Raw genomic sequence first — 18,652 nt, 5'->3', positions numbered from 1 at the left:
ACTTGTTTGCCATGAAGTGATGGAACTGGATGCCATGATCTTAGTTTTCTGAATGTTGAGTTTTAAGCCAACTTTTTCACTCTCCTCTTTTACCTTCATCAAGAGGCTCTTTAGTTCCTCTTCACTTTCTGCCATAAGGACAGTGTCATCTGCGTATCTGAGGTTATTGATGTTTCTCCTGGCAGTCTTGATTTCAGCTTGTGCTTCATCCAGCCTGGCATTTTACATGAGGTACTCTGCATAGAAGTTAAATAAGCAGGTGACAGCTCTGGGAGATGGTGAAGGACATGGAAGCCTGGCTTCCTGCAGTCCTTGGAGTCACGAAGAGTTGGACACGACTGAGTGACTGAACAACAACAACAAAAGTAGGGCTATTGATGACCTCCAAGAGGACTTATGTGGAGATATATCTCCTAGGACTGCTGCTGCTGGTGCCCCCATCCCCATGACAGACCGCCATTGACCCACACCTCTACAGGAGACCCTCAAATACTCACAGGCAGGCTCAGTCTCCTGTGGGGTCACTGCTCCTTCCCCTGGGTCCTGTGGAGCACAAGATTGTTTTTTGTGCCCTCCATGACTCTCTGTTTTCCCCAGTCCTATGGAAGCTCTGTAATCAAATCCTGCTGGCCTTCCAGGTCAGATTCCCTGTGGATTCCCAGTCCCTTGGCTGGATCTTCAGGCTTGGAAACCTAATTTGAGGCCTAGAACCTTCACAATAGTGCGAGAACTTCTTTGGTATTATTGTTCTCCGGTTTGTGAGTTGCTGGCAGGTATAGAGTTTGATTTTATTGTAATTGTGCCCCTCTGACTGTCTTGTCGTGGCTTCTCCTTGGTTCTTGGGTGTAGGGTATCTTTTTTTAGTGGGTTCCAGTGTCTTCCTGTCAATGGTGGTTTAAAAGGTAGTTGCAGTTTTGTGCTCTGGTAGGAGAAGATGAGCACACGTCCTTGTACTCTGCCATCTTGTACCAGTCCTTTCATTGTAGTTTGGATTTGCATTTCTCTAATAATTAGTGATGTTGAACATCTTTTCATGTGCCTCTTGGCCACCTGTATGTCTTTTTTGGAGAAATGTCTGTCTGGGCCTTCTGCCCATTTTTTGATTGGGTGGTTTGCTTTGATGATATTAAGCCTTATGAGCTCTTTGTAAATTTTGTAGAACAATCCCTTGTCAGTCACATCATTTGCAAATATTTTCTCCCAGTCTGTGGTTTGTCCTTTCACTTTATTTATAGTTTCTTTTGCTGTGCAAAACCCTTTTAGTTTAAGTAGGTACAATTTGTTTATACATTCTTTTTTATATTCTTTTCCATTATCACAGGATATTGAATAGTTCCCTGTGCTATACAGTAGGACCTTATTTATCCATTACATATGTGACAGTTTCCACCTGCTGAACTCAAACTCTCAATCCACTCCTCTTCCACCACTGTCCTGCTTGGCAGTCACCAGTCTATTCTCTATGTCTGTGATTCCTTCTGTTTCATATATAAGTTCATTTGTGTTATATTTTAGATTCCACTTAAAAGTGGAATCTTATGATACTTGTTTTTAATCTTTCTGACTTATTTCACTTAGCATGATCATCTCTAGTTGCATCCCTGTTGCTGCAGATGGCATCATTTCGTTCTAAAATTTTATGGCTGATTAGCGTATTCCATTGTATATATGTACCACATTTTCTTATTCCATTCATTTGTTGATGGACATATATGTTATTTCCATGTCCTGGCTATTGTGAATGGTGTTGCTATCCACTTAGGAGTACGTATATCTTTTTGAATTATAGTTTTATCTGTATAGTTGCCCAGGATTACAATTGCTGGATCGTATGAGTGAGTGAGTGAGTGAAGTCGCTCAGTTGTGTCTGACTCTGTGCAACTCTGTGGACTGTAGCCCACCAGGCTCCTCCGTCCATGGGATTCTCCAGGCAAGAATACTGGAGTGGGTTGCCATTTCCTTCTCCAGGGGATCTTCCCGACCCAGGGATCGAACCCAGGTCTCCCACATTGCAGGCAGACGCTTTAACCTCTGAGCCAATCACATATAGTAATTCTATTTTAACTTTTCTGAGGAACCTCCATACTGTTTTCCATGGTGGCTGCAGCAACCTACATTCCCACCAACAGGGTAGGAGGATTCCCTTTTCTCCACACTCGCCGGCGTTTGTTATATGAAGGCTTTTAAAAGAAAATTGATTATTTATTTATTTTTGACTGTGCTAGGTATTCGTTGCTATGCATGGGCTTTCTCCAGTTACATCAAGTGGGAGCTTTCCGCTGCGGTGTCTTCTTTAGTGGCACAGCACTGGCTCTGGGGTGCTAGGTTTCAGCAGTTTCAGCACTTGGGGTCCGGCTATGGTTGTGGCATGTGGCCTCTAGCATGTGTGGGCTTCAGTAGTTGCGGCCCATGGGCTTAGTTGCTCTGTGGTATGTGGAATGTTCCTGGAGCAGGATTTGAACCCATGTCTTTTGCATCAGCAGGCAAATTCTTAACCGCTAGACCATCACGGAAATCCCTGTAGATTTTGTTAATGCTGGCCATTCGGACTGGCATGTGGTGGTACCTCATTTGATTTGTGTTTTTCTAATCATGGGGTCGCAAAGAGACAGACACAACTGAGCGACTGAACTGAACTGAAGAATTAGTGATACTGAGCACCTGTTTTACTGACAGTTTTCACTTTCATCTCACATTCAAAGAATTTGTTAACAAAATAAGCTATTTGTTTTATACAAATAATACAAATATTTATTAGAGAATTATCTAGCTTACTTTCAATATACTAACATTAAAAGAAAAGAGAAATAGAAACAGCAGAGGATACATTACCAAATTGGATTTTGACCAACATCCAGACTCAAACAGTGCTGGGAAGTCCTGTGTCACAGCACGTATGGAGTCCTAATTGGGGAAATGTCCCAAGTAGTGTGTCCACTCCATGGGTGAGGCTTAAAAAATTGCAGTTTGTGGTTCACGCTTGAAATCCTTGGATGCAAACTGATGTCATCGTCAATCTGCATAAAAGTAGAAGAGCTGTCAAGGTGACTAGAAGAAAGGCCAGCCAGGAGAAACAGGACCAGACATTGGACCATGGTGTTAGTGTTTCTATGAAGAATTTGGGCTCATAAAAGATAAGTAACATTACCTGAAAACATCTGACTATCTGAAGGCCTGTTTTGTCCCTTTTTCCTGGAGCACAGAGTGAGCGCCTGCTTTCTGATATCCACCCTGAATTCCTTTCAGGGAATGTTGAAGGTCAGCAGTGTAGTGGCCCTGATTTAATCTTCGCAGAGGCAGTCTGCTAGTGCCAGTTTCCAGTCAGCAGGGCCCCTTCATAGCCACAGAAACGACTATGCTTTGGGGGCATTTCATGGCCGTTGTGTCCTGTGGTGCTAGAAAGGCTTGTTCCCAGGTCTGGAGAGGATTTCATTGATGGGCCACTCGGTGTGCTGTCACTGGACTAGGCCCCATGAATACCAAAAAGTCTCCAGGCCATACCTATCTTATTAGCCTCTTGAACCAGGAAAATATTCTCTCTTGTTGCTTCTTCCCATTTCTGAAGTTACATTATTAAAACCATTGATTTCATAGGGAACTAAATCTATCCTTTTATCAGTAGCTCAGTCATATACTTGGTAATATGAGAGACAACAGTTTTCTGGAACAAGTGACATAGGACATAATATCAGTTCAGTTCAGTTCACTTCAGTCGCTCAGTCGTGTCTGACTCTGCGACCCCATGAATCGCAGCACGCCAGGCCTCCCTGTCCATCACCAACTCCCGGAGTTCACTCAGACTCACGTCCATCAAGTCAGTGAAGCCATCCAGCCATCTCATCCTCCGTCGTCCCCTTCTCCTCCAGCCCCCAATCCCTCCCAGCATCAAAGTCTTTTCCAGTGAGTCAACTCTTCGCATGAGGTGGCCAAAGTACTCGAGTTTCATTTTTAGCATCAGTCCTTCCAAAGAAATCCCAGGGCTGATCTCCCTCAGAATGGACTGGTTGGATCTCCTTGCAGTCCGAGGGACTCTCAAGAGTCTTCTCCAACACCACAGTTCAAAAGCATCAATTCTTCGGCGCTCAGCCTTCTTCACAGTCCAACTCTCACATCCATACATGACCACAGGAAAAACCATAGCCTTGACTAGATGGACCTTAGTTGGCAAAGTAATGTCTCTGCTTTTGAATATGCTATATAGGTTGATAGCTTTCCTTCCAAGGAGTAAGCGTCTTTTAATTTCATGGCTGCAGTCACCATCTGCAGTGATTTTGGAGCCCCACAAAATAAAGTCTGACACTGTTTCCACTGTTTCCCCATCTATTTCCCGTGAAGTGATGGGACCGGATGCCATGATCTTCGTTTTCTGAATGTTGAGCTTTAAGCCAACTTTTCACTCTCCTCTTTCACTTTCATCAAGAGGCTTTTGAGTTTCTCTTCACTTTCTGCCATAAGAGTGGTGTCATCTGCATATCTGAGGTGATTGATATTTCTCCCGGCAATCTTGATTCCAGCTTGTGTTTCTTCCAGTCCAGCATAGTGTTAATCTCCTGGTTGTAGATCATGGAGCATCTGATCTTTATCCAAAGATTGACTACTGATATAAGAAACAAACTTAAAGTGTCCTTTTAACAACTTAATTAAATTTTAAACAATATAACAACAAGGAACTATATCTCAGAAATGAATAACAAAACTGGAATTTAATGTTCATTGAAACATAAACATTTTTCATTGTTAAGGGTATTAACCCTGCAGGCAGGGAAGGCTTTATCCCATCAAATAAAAATAAGTTTGTCAGGGAATAGAGAATAGCTAAGTAGATGTTTTGGGCTTCCCATAGCCCCTGACTGTTTGATTTACAGCTATTGCTTACACATTTTAAACTCCCCAATTTAATTGCACTCATCTTACAAGCTAGTAAAGTAATGCTCAAAATTCTCCAAGCCAGGCTTCAACAGTACATGAACCGTGAACTTCCAGATGTTCAAGCTGGATTTAGAAAAGGCAGAGGAACCAGAGATCAAATTGTCAACATCCATTGAATCATTGAAAAAGCAAGAGAGTTCCAGAAAAACATTTACTTCTGCTTTATTGACTACACAAAAGCCTTTGAATGTGTTCAGTTCAGTTTAGTCGCTCAATCGTGTCCAACTCTTTGCGACCCCGTGAACCGCAGCACTATGTGGGTCACAACGAACTGTGGAAAATTCTGAAAGAGATGGGAATACCAGATCACTTGACCTGCTTCCTGAGAAATCTGTATGCAGGTCAAGAAGCAACAGTTAGAGCTGGACATGGAACAACAGACTGATTCCAGATTGGGAAAGGAAAACGTCAGGGCTGTATATTGTCACCCTGCTTGTTTACCTCATATGCAGAGTACATCATGAGAAGCATCATGGGGAAATAATGGAAACAGTGACAAACTTTATTTTTGCGGGCTCCAAAATCACTGCAGATGGTTACTGCTTGCTCCTTGGAAGAAAAGCTATGACCAACCTAGACAACATATTAAAAAGCAGAGACATTACTTTGCCAACAAAGGTGTGTCTAGTCAAGGCTGTGGTTTTTCCAGTAGTCATGTATGGATGTGAGAGTTCGACCATAAAGAAAGCTGAGTGCTGAAGAATTGATGCTTTTTAACTGTGGTGCTGGAGAAGACTCTTGAGAGTCCCTTGGACTGCAAGGAGATCCAACCAGTCCATCCTAAAGAAAATCAGTCCTGAATATTCATTGGAAGGACTGATGTTGACTGAAACTCCAATACTTGTGGCCACCTGATGTGAAGAACTGACTCATTGGATGAGATAGTTGGATAGCATCACTGACTCAATGGACATGAGTTTAAGGAAGCTCTGGGAGTTGGTGATCGACAGGGAAGTCTGGCGTGCTGTAGTCCAATGGGTCGCAAAGAGGCAGATACGACTGAGTGAGTGAACTGAACTGAATTTAGGAGTAGGCTATTGCCGTGTTTTAAGGACATGAGGATAGCAATAGTCTGAGAGTGCTGGGAAAGCTTGAAGGCAGGAGGAGAAGGGGATGAAAGAGGATGAGATGGTTGGATGACATCAGTGACTCAATGGACATGAGTAGGAGCAAACTCCAGGAGACAGTGAAAGGGACAGGGAAGCCTGGTGTGCTGCAGTCCATGGGGTGGCAAAGAGTCGGACATGACTGAGCGACTGAACAACAGCAAAGCAGAATGAGCTTTATCTTCAGTGCTTTATCAGAGTACCATAATCTTCAGAGATTACTGTGAAATAATACTTATTTACTTTACCAAAGGGATAAGATATTTAAAAAAATAAGATTTTAAAAACAAATATAAATAACTTAAAGGCAAAGGAATTTACAATCTGTTATCAAAGCTGCATTCTAAGAAAACTTTGTTTTCTTAACAAATTTCAGTCTGGTACCATGTTACTGTTAATAACAAAATGTGTTTATCTGGTTTATTTTAGAAAGTCTTTTCTATAAATCTTGAAGAAGTAGCAGTATTTTTGCAAAGGCATCAGAATGAAACCATAGAAGGCATGTATAAAATCTGATTATGTTACAGTTGACAAAGCAACCTGGTCATTGCTGTGACACATACACTGTTATATGAAAAGTAGATTTTAATTGACAGCATTTTATCAGAACATATCAGATCTTTATGAATTCCACATAATTTTAGGATATCTATATTAGTAAATTAGCCATACAGTATAACCTGAGATTTATCACTCCTCCAACAGTACTTCTCATGTAATTTAACATGTCAAATGAACCCAGGTAGTTTAATATCTCTCTTTGGGATGTCTCAGGGGCCTTCTAAAGCACCCCAAAGTCAGCTAGAGATCAGAAGAACTTCATTATATGCAGAGTACATCATGAGAAACACTGGGCTGGATGAAGCACAAGTTGGAATCAAGATGGCCAAGAGAAATATCAATAACCTCAGATATGCAGATGACACCACCCTTATGGCAGAAAGTGAGGAGGAGCTAAAAAGCCTCTTGATGAAAGTGAAAGAGGAGAGTGAAAAAGTTGGCTTAAAGCTCAATATTCAGAAAACTAAGATCATGGCATCCAGTCCCATCATTTCATGTCAAATAGATGGAGAAACAATGGAAACAGTGTCAGACTTTATTTTGGGGGGCTCCAAAATCACTGCAGATGGTGACTGCAGCCATGAAATAAAAAGACGCTTACTCCTTGGAAGAAAAGTTATGACCAACCTAGAGAGCATATTAAAAAGCAGAGACATTACTTTGCCAACAAAGGCCTGTCTAGTCAAGGCTCTGGTTTTTCCAGTAGTCATGTATGGGTGTGAGAGTTGAACCATAGAGAAAGCTGAGCACCGAAGAATTGATGCTTTAGAACTGTGGTGTTGGAGAAGACTCTTGAGAGTCCCTTGGACTGCAGGGAGATCCAACCAGTCCATCCTAAAGGAAATCAGTCCTGAATGTTCACTGGAAGGACTGATGCTGAAGCTGAAACTCCAATACTTTGGCCAGCTGATGCAAAGAGCTGATTCATTTGAAAAAACCCTGATGCTGGGAGGGATTAGGGGCAGGAGGAGAAGGGGATGACAGAGGATAAGATGGTTGGATGGCATCACCGACTCAATGGACATGGGTTTGGGTAGACTCTGGGAGTTGGTGATGGACAGGGAGGCCTGGCGTGGTGCAGTCCATGGGGTCGCAAAGAGTCGGACATGACTGAGCCACTGAACTGAACTGAGAATTTTAGGAAGTTTTGCCAAAACTACGAAAGGGTTTATAACACTCAGTTACATAGGATCATATAGGTCACTGTGAAACAGTTACTTACTTGGCCAAAGTAACAAAAGATTTTGAAGGTAAATGTAGATCACTTTAGAGGTAAAGAAATTTAAAATCCATTATCAAAGGCAGTTTGATGTCTCAAAATTTGTACTATGCACAAAACTCTTTTCTTGGGGTCCATCTTCCATAAACCTCTGCTTAAAAAAAGAAAAATCACTTTGTTCATTTAGAAACAGATATCTGTAAGTCAGACCTTTTTATTTAATAAAATGTAATTTCATTTTTCATACTTTTCTTTTTAACTAAAAACACACACCCTACTATCCTTAAGCAACCCTGAACTGTCCTTTATATTAGAATACTGTAAATTGGTGAATGTAAATACCAGTGCTAATTTCTAAAAACATTTGCTTTCTTATAGAGAAAATCTCAGAGTGGCACCAAACATTAATAGTCCAGAATCTCTTTAGTTTCTCTGTAAGAGGAAGTTAGTGTGATTAATATTTTAAAATCTTATTTTATTTGGAAATGACCTAGCTATTCAGTAAACTTTCATCACTTAGTTTAGCACAACTCTAGAAATTCAAGTTACTCTAACCTGGAGAAACTATTTTAGACAGACATTCCTAAAGCATAATAAAACATTCATAAATTAATAGAATTTATCTAAAAGCTCTTGTCTCATTTACATTTTTCTTTGTTTAAAAGTTTCTTCACTTGAGTTACTTTCCTTATGGACAAATTTAGCTTAAATTAAAGCTAGGCACAATAAAAGTATTACACAGTGTTGATGACTCAAGACATGTCTTAATTAGATTAGCAAATAAACATTAATGATAAGTCGCTTCAGTTGTGTCTGACTCTTTGTGACCCCATGGACTGTAACCCACCAGGTTCCTCAGTTCATGGGATTCTTCAGGCAAGAATACTAGAGTGAATTTCCATTTCTTCCGCTAGGGTATCTCCCTGACCCAGGGATCAAACCCATGTTTCTTATGTCTCCTGCATTGGCAGGCTTTATCACTAGAGCCGCCTGGGAAGCCATGAAATATTTACTATTTCCCAGTTCATGGGAACCTGAAATTCATTTAGGTTGATTTCTCTTGTAACTGTTTGATTTGTAAACACTTACTTTGCTTTAAGTCAATTGAATTAGAGTTCATATGCAGATTAACTTCAGCAATATTATCCAAAACAAAGACACACTGAGACATACAGAAGTCCAGGCAGAGCTCTCATAGTTTTCCACTTGAGATTTAAAATGTCTCTTTGACCCCTCCCCCAACCCTTTCTTTCTTGGCTTGAAGTTCTAATTTACCCAAGGCTGAGGTCTCAGGCAAAGTGGGCTGTGTATTTCAAAGACATACAAGGGTTAACTTCAAGCTTTTCCCTGTGTGAGTGCTTAGTCACTCAGTTGTGTCTGAGTGGTGGGCTTTAGCCCACCAGGCTCCTCTGTCCATGGGATTCTCCAGGCAAGAATACTGGAGTGGGTTGCCATTCCTTTCTTTAGGGGATCTCCTGACCCAGGGATCGAACTCTGGTCTCCTGAATGGCAGGCAAATTCTTTACTGTCTGACCCACCAAGCTATTCCCTAGGCAGTGCTTTTTAACAGGCTAGCTGTTTTTTAACTGCATATGCAAAAAGAACCAGTTTTGCAGTTTCAAAGAGAAAAAAAATTTTAACCAGTTTTTCTCCAGAGTCTAAAGAATATGGTGGCCATCCTGTGTCAAAAAAAAAAAAAAAAAAAAAAAGGTCATCTTTCTATAGTCACAGTTTTACAGCTGAAGTATAGACCAAATAGTGCTAAAATTGACTGTGATAACAAGGGCAGATGGGCTGATAAAAAATCTTGGATTGCTCCCCTGGGGCGGTGGGGTCTTTGTTTGATCAGAAGAATCTGCAGGGGGAAAGAAACTTGCTAAAGTGGGGGAAGCTAGTCTCCTCATTCCCCTGATAGGGGAAGTTAGAAGGGAATTAGCTGATGGAGAGGGAGGCAGGGAGTTGGGGAGGTACAAGTCTGCAACTGGAAAAAGAAAGGAGAGAGGGCAGTGGGGGACACTGTTAGAGCTGTGGGCAGGTGCAAGGGAGAGCCTACTTAAAATGTGAAGATTTAATGCCAATTTTTTTTAATGCCAGTATAATTTTCGCATTGTACCATGGGCAATTGCCCTCACAAATCTCATAATTCCTTTCCCAGTTGTAACTTCTTAGACAATTTTAAGTTAGCTTCATGTACCTTGCAGTAGGCAGAGAAAAGGATCCAGCGTCTCACCCAGAGTGTCACATTCTTACCCTTTTTCAGTCTGTGCGAGCCGCAAACATTCAGTAACTGCTAAGGGTTTGGACCACTTTTTAAGATTCCAGTTCTCACGTAATCCAGTGAATATGTGCCGTTCATTAGCTAATGAGCAATAAGGTGAATCTTGCCATCTGGGAATAAAAACTTCATCAACCTTAATCTCTTTCTTCTTGAAGAGAGGCATTTTGTTTCGCAAATCCTACTCCGCGCCAACCAGTGTCTTGTTTTCACTTTCCTCTCAGGTTCAAAGGATTTGTTAACAAAATAAGCCACTCCTTATATACAAATAAATAATACAAATATTTATTAGGGAATTATTTAGCTTGGTTTCAATATACTAACATTAAAAGAAAAGAGAAATGGAAACAGCAGAGGATACATCACCAAATAGGTAGGTTTTGGGGGGAAAGGTCCCAGCTAGTGCATCTGCTCCATGGGTGAGACTTTAAAAATTGCAGTTGTGGGTTCCTGCGTTTAATCCCTGGATGCAAACTGACACCATCAATATGTGAGCAGATTGCAGCTCTGGTTTCATGTTAATGCTGTTTTTTTTTGTCCTGTAAAACGTGGAATCTTGTTAAGCCTGGCGCTTGGTTGACCAGCACCCCTCCAGGGGCTCAACAATTTCAGAATTTGTCTCCAGTCTTATCTATGGTGCCTCAAGTCTTGCATTCACAGCAGGCAGTCAGGGCACTCAAAGTCAGGGCAATGTCCAGGCAGGTGAAAAGCTAGGTCAGAGGCCTGCTCTGCTTTGTCTCTGAAGCCTAAACAAGACTATTGATTTAATTTCCCTAACAGCATTTTTCCATGCCACTGGCCATCTGTTTGTCTGCTTTGGAGAAATGTTTGTTTTGGTCTTCTGCCTGTTTTTCCGTTGGGTTGTTTTTGTGGTTGTTGTTGAGTTGTATGAGCTATTTGTATATATTTTGGATATTAAGCCCTTGTTGGTCACATTGTATGCAAATATTTTCTTCCATTTTGTAGGTTGTTATTTTCATTTTGTTTATTGTTTCCTTTGCTGTGCAAAAACTTTTAAGTTTGATTAGGTCTCATTTGATTTTGTTTTTGTTTCTATGGCCTTGGGAGTCTGTCCTAAGGAAACACTGGTACGTTTTGTATTCAGTTCCGTTCAGTTCAGTCGCTCAGTCGTGTCCGACTCTTTGCGACCCCATGAATCGCAGCTAGACAATGTTTTATGATCTTTGCTTTGAAGTCTGTTTTGTCTGATGACAGTATTGACACCCCTGCTTTCGTTTCATTTCTATTTGCATGAAATATATTTTCCCATCACCTCGCTTTCAATCTTTGTGTGTCCTTTGCTCTAAAGTGGGTCACTTATAGGCAGCATATTGAAGGCTCTTGTCTTTTCATCCAGCCTTCCATTCTGTGTCTTTTGATTGGAGTATATTTAGTCCATTGACATTCAAGTTAATTATTTATAGATCTGTATTATTATCATTATTGCCATTTAAACCTTGTTTTCCTGTTCATTTATTTACTTGGCTGTGCTGGGTCTTTGTTGCGGCAGGCTCTATCTTATAGTTGCGGCATGTAAACTGTTAGCTGTGGCTGTGTGATTTAGCTCCCTGATCGGGGATCGAGCCCTGGCCCTCTGCACTGGGAGCCTGGAGTCTCAGCCGCTGGACCACCAGGGAAGTCTCCCTGTTGATTTATATTTCTTCTTTGTCCCTTTCTTTTTCCTGTTGTGGTTTGATGATTTTCTTTTGTATTATAGTTCCCTTCTTTGTGTGTGTGTGTGTGAATTTATTGTATGTTTTTTGGTTACCCTGGTTTTCAAGCACGTTAACCCCTTCCTATATCTACTTGCCACAGACTGGTAGTCATACACCACCAGGTGTAGTCACACTGGATTCCAGCCCCAGTCCTCTCCCCGCTTCTGATACCCGAAGCCTGAGTTCCAGCACCCCGCCCCTGCCAGCCCCAGTGGACTTGCACTCAGGCTGAGGAGTGCCTGGTGGTACTGACTGTGCAGTTCTTCCTCTGCTCCGGCTGCCAAGAACAGCCCGCTGCGCTCTCCTGTGAGGCCACGAGGCTCCCCTTCCATCCTGGCTGGTCTCCTTGCCAGTGAGGAGGCTTCCCAGGTTGCAGAAGTCTTTCCTCCTTTATAGCTCCCACCCAGTGGTAAACATCTCATCCCAATTCCTGTCTTGCTTGCTTGCTTTTTTCCCTACCCAGTTACATGGAGGTTTGTGGGTTTTTTTTTTTGTTTTTTTTTTTTTTTTGCCTTTTTAGCCAGTCTGAGGCCTTCTGTCAGTGTTCAGTAGATATTCTGTGAGAATGATTTCACATATAGGTGTATTTGTGGCAGAGGGTGAGCTTCATGTCCTACTGCTCCAACATCTTGATCTCTCCCTGTGGTCAGTACTTCTAATCCTGTAGTGTTGTTGTCAGAAAAGATGCTTGATATGATTCCAAGTTTTCTTAAATTTACCAAGGCTTGCCTTGTGGCCCAGCATGTGGTCAATCCTGGAGACGTTCCACCTGCACTTAAAAAAGAATTTGTATTTTGCTTTTGGATAGAATGCTCTCTGAATATCAGTTAAGTCCATTTTGTCTAATATGTCATGCAAGGCCATTATTTCTCTCTTAATTTTCTGTTTGGATGATCTGCCCTTTGATGGAAGTGTGTGGGGAGGGTTAGAGTCCCCTACTATTCTTGTACTACAGTTGGTTTCTCCTTTTATGGCTGTTAGCATTTGCCTTATATATTGAGGTACTCCTATGTTGGGCACACATATTTACAATTGTTGAATCTGGGATTGATCCTTTGATCATTATGCAGTGTCCTTCTTTGTCTCTTATAACAGTCTTTATTTTGAAGTCTATTTTGTCTGATGAGCTACTCCAGCTTTCTTTTGATTTTTATTTGCATGGAATGCCTTTTTCCATCTCCTCATTTTCAGTCATATGTGTCCCTAGATCTGAAGTGAGTTTCATGTAGACAAGGTATATATGGGACTCATTTTGTATCCATTCAGCCAGTCTGTGTCTTTTGGCTGGAGCATTTAATCCATTTATATTTAAGGTAATTATCAATATGAATGTTCTTATCGCCATTTTGTTGTTTTAACTTCATTTTTGTAGGTCTTTTCCCTTCCCATCTTCTTTGCTTTCTTCTCTTGTGATTTGTTGACTATCTTTAGTGTAGAGTTTGGATTCCTTTTTGTTTTTTTAATGTGTGTATGTAGTATAGACTTGGTTTGCAGTTACTATGAGGGTTTTTTTTTCTATTATTTTTTTATTTTTTTTTAATTTTTATTTTTACTTTATCTTACTCTACAATACTGTATTGGTTTTGCCATACATTGACATGAATCCACCACGGGTGTACATGCGTTCCCAAACATGAACCCCCCCTCCCACCTCCCTCCTCATAACATCTCTCTGGGTCATCACCGGGCACCAGCCCCAAGCATGCTGTATTCTGTGTCGGACATAGAAAGGCGATTCAATTCTTACATTACTATGAGGTTTTGATATAACAGTCTCTACAAGATTGTTTTTTAAGTTGCTAGTCTGTTAATTTCCCATGCATTTCCAATATGCTGCATTTCTGCTCTTCTCTTCTTAACGTTTTTGCTGGTCATGATATCATATTTGTGAGTAGATGATTTCTTACCTTTCTGTATGTTTGCCTTTACCAGTGAACTGTCCCATTCATAATTTTCTTATTTCTAGTTGTAGCCTTTTCTACTTAGAGAAATTCCTTTAACATTTGTTGTAAAGCTGGTTTGGTGGTGCTAGATTCTCCTAGTTTTTGCTTGTCTATAAAACTTTTGATTTCTCTGTCAAATCTGAATGAGAGCCTTGCTGGGTAGAGTATTCTTGGTTGCAGTTTTCTCCCTTTTATTACTTTAACTATACCATACCACTCCCTTCTGGCCTGCAGAGTTTCTGCTGGAAAATCAGCTGATAAAGTTATAGGGATTCCATTTTATGTTATTTGTTGCTTTCCCCTTGTTGTTTTTAATATTTTCTGTCTTTAACTTTTGTCAGTTTGATTAATATATGTCTCAGTCTGTTCCTCCTTGGGTTTATCCTGTATGGGACTTTTTCCTTTCCCATATTAGGGAAGTTTTCAGCTATTATCTCTTAAAATATTTTCTCAGGCCTTTTCTCTCTCCCCCTTCTGGGACCCTATAATGAAAATGTTGGTGTGTTTAGTGTTGTCCCAGAGGTTCATTTAGTGTATTTTCACTGCCTTAAAAATCCTCTGCTCTATCTGTTCATCCCCTTCCAACTCCTGGCAACCTTCTTACTGTTTTCATAGTTTTGCCTTTTTCAGAATCATACAATTGGAATCATATAGTATGTAGTCTTTTCAGATTGAGTTTTTTAACTTAGGAATATGCATTTAAAGTTCCTCCATTTCTTTTCATGGCTTGAGAGCTCATTTCTTTTTAGCACTGGAAACTGTCCAGTGTCAGGATGTACCACAGTTCCATTTATCCATTAACCTGTTGAAGGATATAGGGTATTTTGTTGCTTCACAGTTGGCAGTTATGAATGAAGCTTGCATCAACATACTTGTGCAAGTTTTTGTGTGGACATAAGGTTTCACCTTCTTAGGGTAGATACCAAAGAGTATGATTGCTGCATAGGATGGTGAGAGTGTATCTGGTTGTGTAAGAAACTGGAAAACTTTCTTCAAAGTAGCTATACTATTTTACATTTCCACCAGCAATAAATGAGAATTCCTGTTGTTCTCCGTCCTTGCTAGCATTTGGTGTTGTCAGTGTTCAGGATTTTGGCCTTTCTTTTTTAAAAAAAAATTAGTACTTACTGGAATATAGTTGCTTGCTACTGTTGTGTTAGTTCCTACTGTACGGCAGAGTGAATCAACTCTATGTATATATATACCCCCTCTTTTTTGGATTTCCTTCTCATGTAGGTCACCACAGAGCACTGAGTAGAGTTCCCTGAGCTATACAATAGGATCTAATTAGTTATCTTTTTTATACATAGTGTCTATAGTGTATGGATTTTGGCCTTTCTAATAGGTTGTTATTGTTGCTCAGTGGCTCAGCCGTGTCTGGCTCTTTGTGACCCCATTTACTGCAGCATACCAGCTTGCCCTGTCCTCTCCTGGAGTTTCCTCAAATTCATGTCCTCTCCTGGAGTTTCCTCAAATTCATGTCCATTGAGTCGGTGATGCCATCCAATCATCTCATCCTCTGTTGTCCCCTTCTCCTCCTGCCTTCAGTCTTTCCCAGCATCAGGATCTTTTCTAATGAGTCAGCTCTTTGCATCAGGTGGCCAAAATATTGGAGCTTCAGCATTAGTCCTTCCAACGAATATTCAGGGTTGATTTCCTTTAGGATTGATGTGATTTCCTTGCTGTCCAAGGGACTCTCAAGAGTTCTCCAACACCACAGTTAGAAAGCATCAATTCTTCAGTGCTGAGCCTTCTTGGTGGTCCAACTCTCACATCTGTACATGACTGGGTGGAAAACCATAATTTGATTATATAGACCTTTGTCGGCGAAGTAATTTCTCTGCTTTTTAATACGCTGTCTAGGTTTGTCATAGCTTTTCTTCCAAGGAGCAAGTGTCTCTTAATTTCAAGGATGCAATCACTGTCTGTGGTGATTTTGGACCCCAAGAAAATAAAGTCTGTCAGAGTTTCCATTGTTTCCCCAACTATTTGTCATGAAGTAGTGGGACTGGACGCCATGATCTTAAGGTTTTTTTGAATGCTGAGTTTTAAGCCAGCTTTTTCACTCTCTTCTTTCACCTTCATCAAGAAGCTCTTTAGTTACTCTTTGCTTTCTGCCATAGGGATGGTGTCATCTGCATATCTGGGGTTATGGATATTTTTCTTGGCAATCTTCATTCCAGCTTGAGCTTCATCCAGCCCAGCATTTCACATGATGTAACTCTGAATAGAAGTTAAATAAGCAGGGTGACAATAAACAGCCTTGATGTACTTCTTTCCCAATTTTTAACCAGTCCATTGTTCCGTGTCCAGTTCTAACAGTTGCTTCTTGACCAGCATGCACACAGGTTTCTCAGGCAGGTAAGGTGGTCTGTTATTTCCATCTCTTTAAGAATTTTCCACAGTTTGTTGTGGTCCACACAGTCAAAGCCTTCATCGGCTAGGCTTTATTGTAGTCAATGAATCAGAGGTAGATGTTTTTCTGGAATTCCCTTGCTTTCTGTACAATCCAGTGAATGTTGGCAATTTGATCTATGGTTCCTGTGCCTTTTCTAAATCCACCTTGTACATCTGGAAGTTCTTGGTTCACATATTGAAGCTAAGCTTGGAGGATTCTGAGCATGACCTTCCTAGCATGTGAAGTGAGTGCAATTGTATGGTAGTTTAAACAATATTTGGCATTGCTTTTCTTTGATATTGGAATGAAAACTGACCTTTTCCAGTCTTGGGGCCACTGCTGAGTTTTCCAAATTTGCTGACATATTGAGTGCAGCATTTTCACAGCATCATCTTTTAGGATTTGAAATAGCTCAGCTGGAATTACATCACTTCCACTAGCTTTGTTTGTAGTGATGATTCCTAAGGCCCACTTGACTTCACATATACAAGTTTCTAAATGCTCTCTCTGAACTTGCTTTGTCACAGCCTGCTAAGTGGACCACACTTTGATTACACTGCCCCGTACAGTGCGTGCAGGCTGGAGAGATGCCTGACCTGTATGCTCAGAGCTTTTTGTGAGAACAGGAACTCAGCTGGGGCCTGGGAATTGGCTTGCTCCAGGAGATGTGGTTGTCAGGAAGGGCTTCTTCTCATCTCCCATAGGATCAGATGTGTCAAGAGCCCCAGCCTACTCCCACAGCGCCCTCTTTTTTTCCAGCATATTCTTCACATTGACCCCTGCCTTGCTCATTCGAGGAAAGAGGAACAACTTGGGGGTGGTCCTAGGGGAAGGGACTCTGGTTGGAGTGGGGGCCTGCTACTCTGGATGGTCTGAACACCATCACCCAGGAATGCAGGGCGGAGGGTGCGAGCGGCTGGTGGTGATATTGGCATGGACTCTGGAGCGTGTCTGAGAGTTCAAATATTAGAACCTTAGGACATTCAGATCTTGGAGTCAGGGGCTGTTAGAACTGGAGTTGTTCACCTGCCCCCCTGCCCGGCTTCTGGCCCAGAGTTGAGCTCCAAGTGTATGTCCTGCCTGTGGCCTGGAGGTCTTGGATTGCCACAGTGTGGGTGAGTTACAGGCTCTTTGGGTGCCCCGGCTTAACTCTGGGTGCTCTGTTTTGAAGTTTCAGACACTGTGTGCTCCGTTTGACCGAACACAACTCGCAGCCCTTGATGACGAAGCTGCAGTGGCTCTTCGCCTTCCTGGAGCACAGCCAGGTGAGTCCAGGGGGAGCAGGGTGTGGGAGGCGGGGGATGCTGGAGAGGAGGCCTGGTCTGATGCCTTGCCTTCATTGGAGCCTGCCTGCACCTGCCTCCGGGCCCCTGCTTGCTGTAAGCTGTTGGGCCCCAGTCCAGGCAGGCGTGGGTTCACGGGCAGACCCATGGGGCTGGCTCAGTGCCCTGACTGGGCAGGAGAGGGCTTGCCGGCGGAGCCCCCCGGTGTAGTGCTGCCCACATCGCTCCCATCGGTGGTCCAGTCCGCCGTATGAGGTGTTGCTCTGTTGGCCAGCTGTCATTTTGGAGCACTCACACTGCCAGGCACCCTGAGGGCTGTATGTTTTATTCACTGCTTCTGCCCTCATGGAACCTAAGGGCCTTGACCAGGCCCTCTGCAGGGGCAGGGGCATGGAGGTGCGTCAGCCACAGTCATGCTTTCACAGGACACAGTCTGGTGGGGAAGATGGACCTGTAGTTCTTAAGCAGAGAACGAGGCGTGTGTGGTTTCCACACAGGGTAGGGAGAGGTTGATCATGAGGGGGATGGTAGCCGTTGGAGGACTGCATGGGACAGGGTCCCTGCATCTGGGACTTGAACTTTTAGCTAAGCTTCTGATAGGGGAAAGGGTGTTTCAGGCAGAGGGAAGGGCAACAAACAAGGGAAGAACAGACTCCTGGAGGACTGTTTCTCTATGTGGATGCCGTGCTCTTAGGCGGCATGGACTTGGTAGGATGGAAAAAGTCAGGGACGGACAGCTGGGAATGAATGGGGAGGCTGGGAGTTTGGGGCAGTGACTCCCCAGAGCGACCCTCAGGCACGGCATGCTGTGGAGCTGGTTGGTGAGTGGCCCCCCAGCTCCTGACTCGTCTGTCTCCTGCTTTGGTTGCAGCGTCCTGCCATTTCTCCAGAGAACTTCCTGTCTGCATCCTGGACACCCTGGTTCAGCCCCGGCACCCAGCAGGACTGCTCGGAGTACCTGAAGTACCTGCTGGATCGGTAGGGGAGGCGGGGGCTCTGCGTCTGGAGAGGGTGCTGGGGGAAGCCCCGTGGCCCTGGGCGGTGCTGTCTCTTCCTGGAAACTGGGGTGTGGCCCGGCGCTCGTGGAAGGCTTGGAGAAGATGGGGACAGGAGCTGCGGGTGGGGGGACGTTCTGGAGGTGCTGACGTGAAGCATGACCGGGGAGGGTAAGTGTGTGTATGTACACTGTGCTGTGCTTGCCTGAGTGTGCACGTGTGTGTTTT

The 18,652-nt window shown here is 42.7% G+C and overlaps 1 protein-coding gene across 3 annotated transcripts in view; it reads left to right on the top strand.

Annotated features, from left to right (window-relative positions):
- The window catches only part of USP35 (ubiquitin specific peptidase 35), a 61,768-nt gene that overhangs the window by 38,931 nt on the left and 4,185 nt on the right, over positions 1-18,652 (top strand). For all 3 annotated transcript variants that reach the window (XM_060403948.1, XM_060403950.1, XM_060403949.1), the window contains exons 8-9: positions 17,318-17,411; positions 18,301-18,407. In XM_060403948.1, coding sequence (XP_060259931.1) covers positions 17,318-17,411; positions 18,301-18,407 — 201 coding nt within the window. The remainder of the gene's footprint in view (positions 1-17,317; positions 17,412-18,300; positions 18,408-18,652) is intronic.

Source organism: Ovis aries, chromosome 21, assembly GCF_016772045.2.
Source record: "Ovis aries strain OAR_USU_Benz2616 breed Rambouillet chromosome 21, ARS-UI_Ramb_v3.0, whole genome shotgun sequence".
NCBI lineage: Eukaryota > Metazoa > Chordata > Mammalia > Artiodactyla > Bovidae > Ovis > Ovis aries.
The sequence above is the reverse complement of the archived record's forward strand: the minus strand, read 5'-3'. Positions and strand labels throughout refer to the sequence as shown.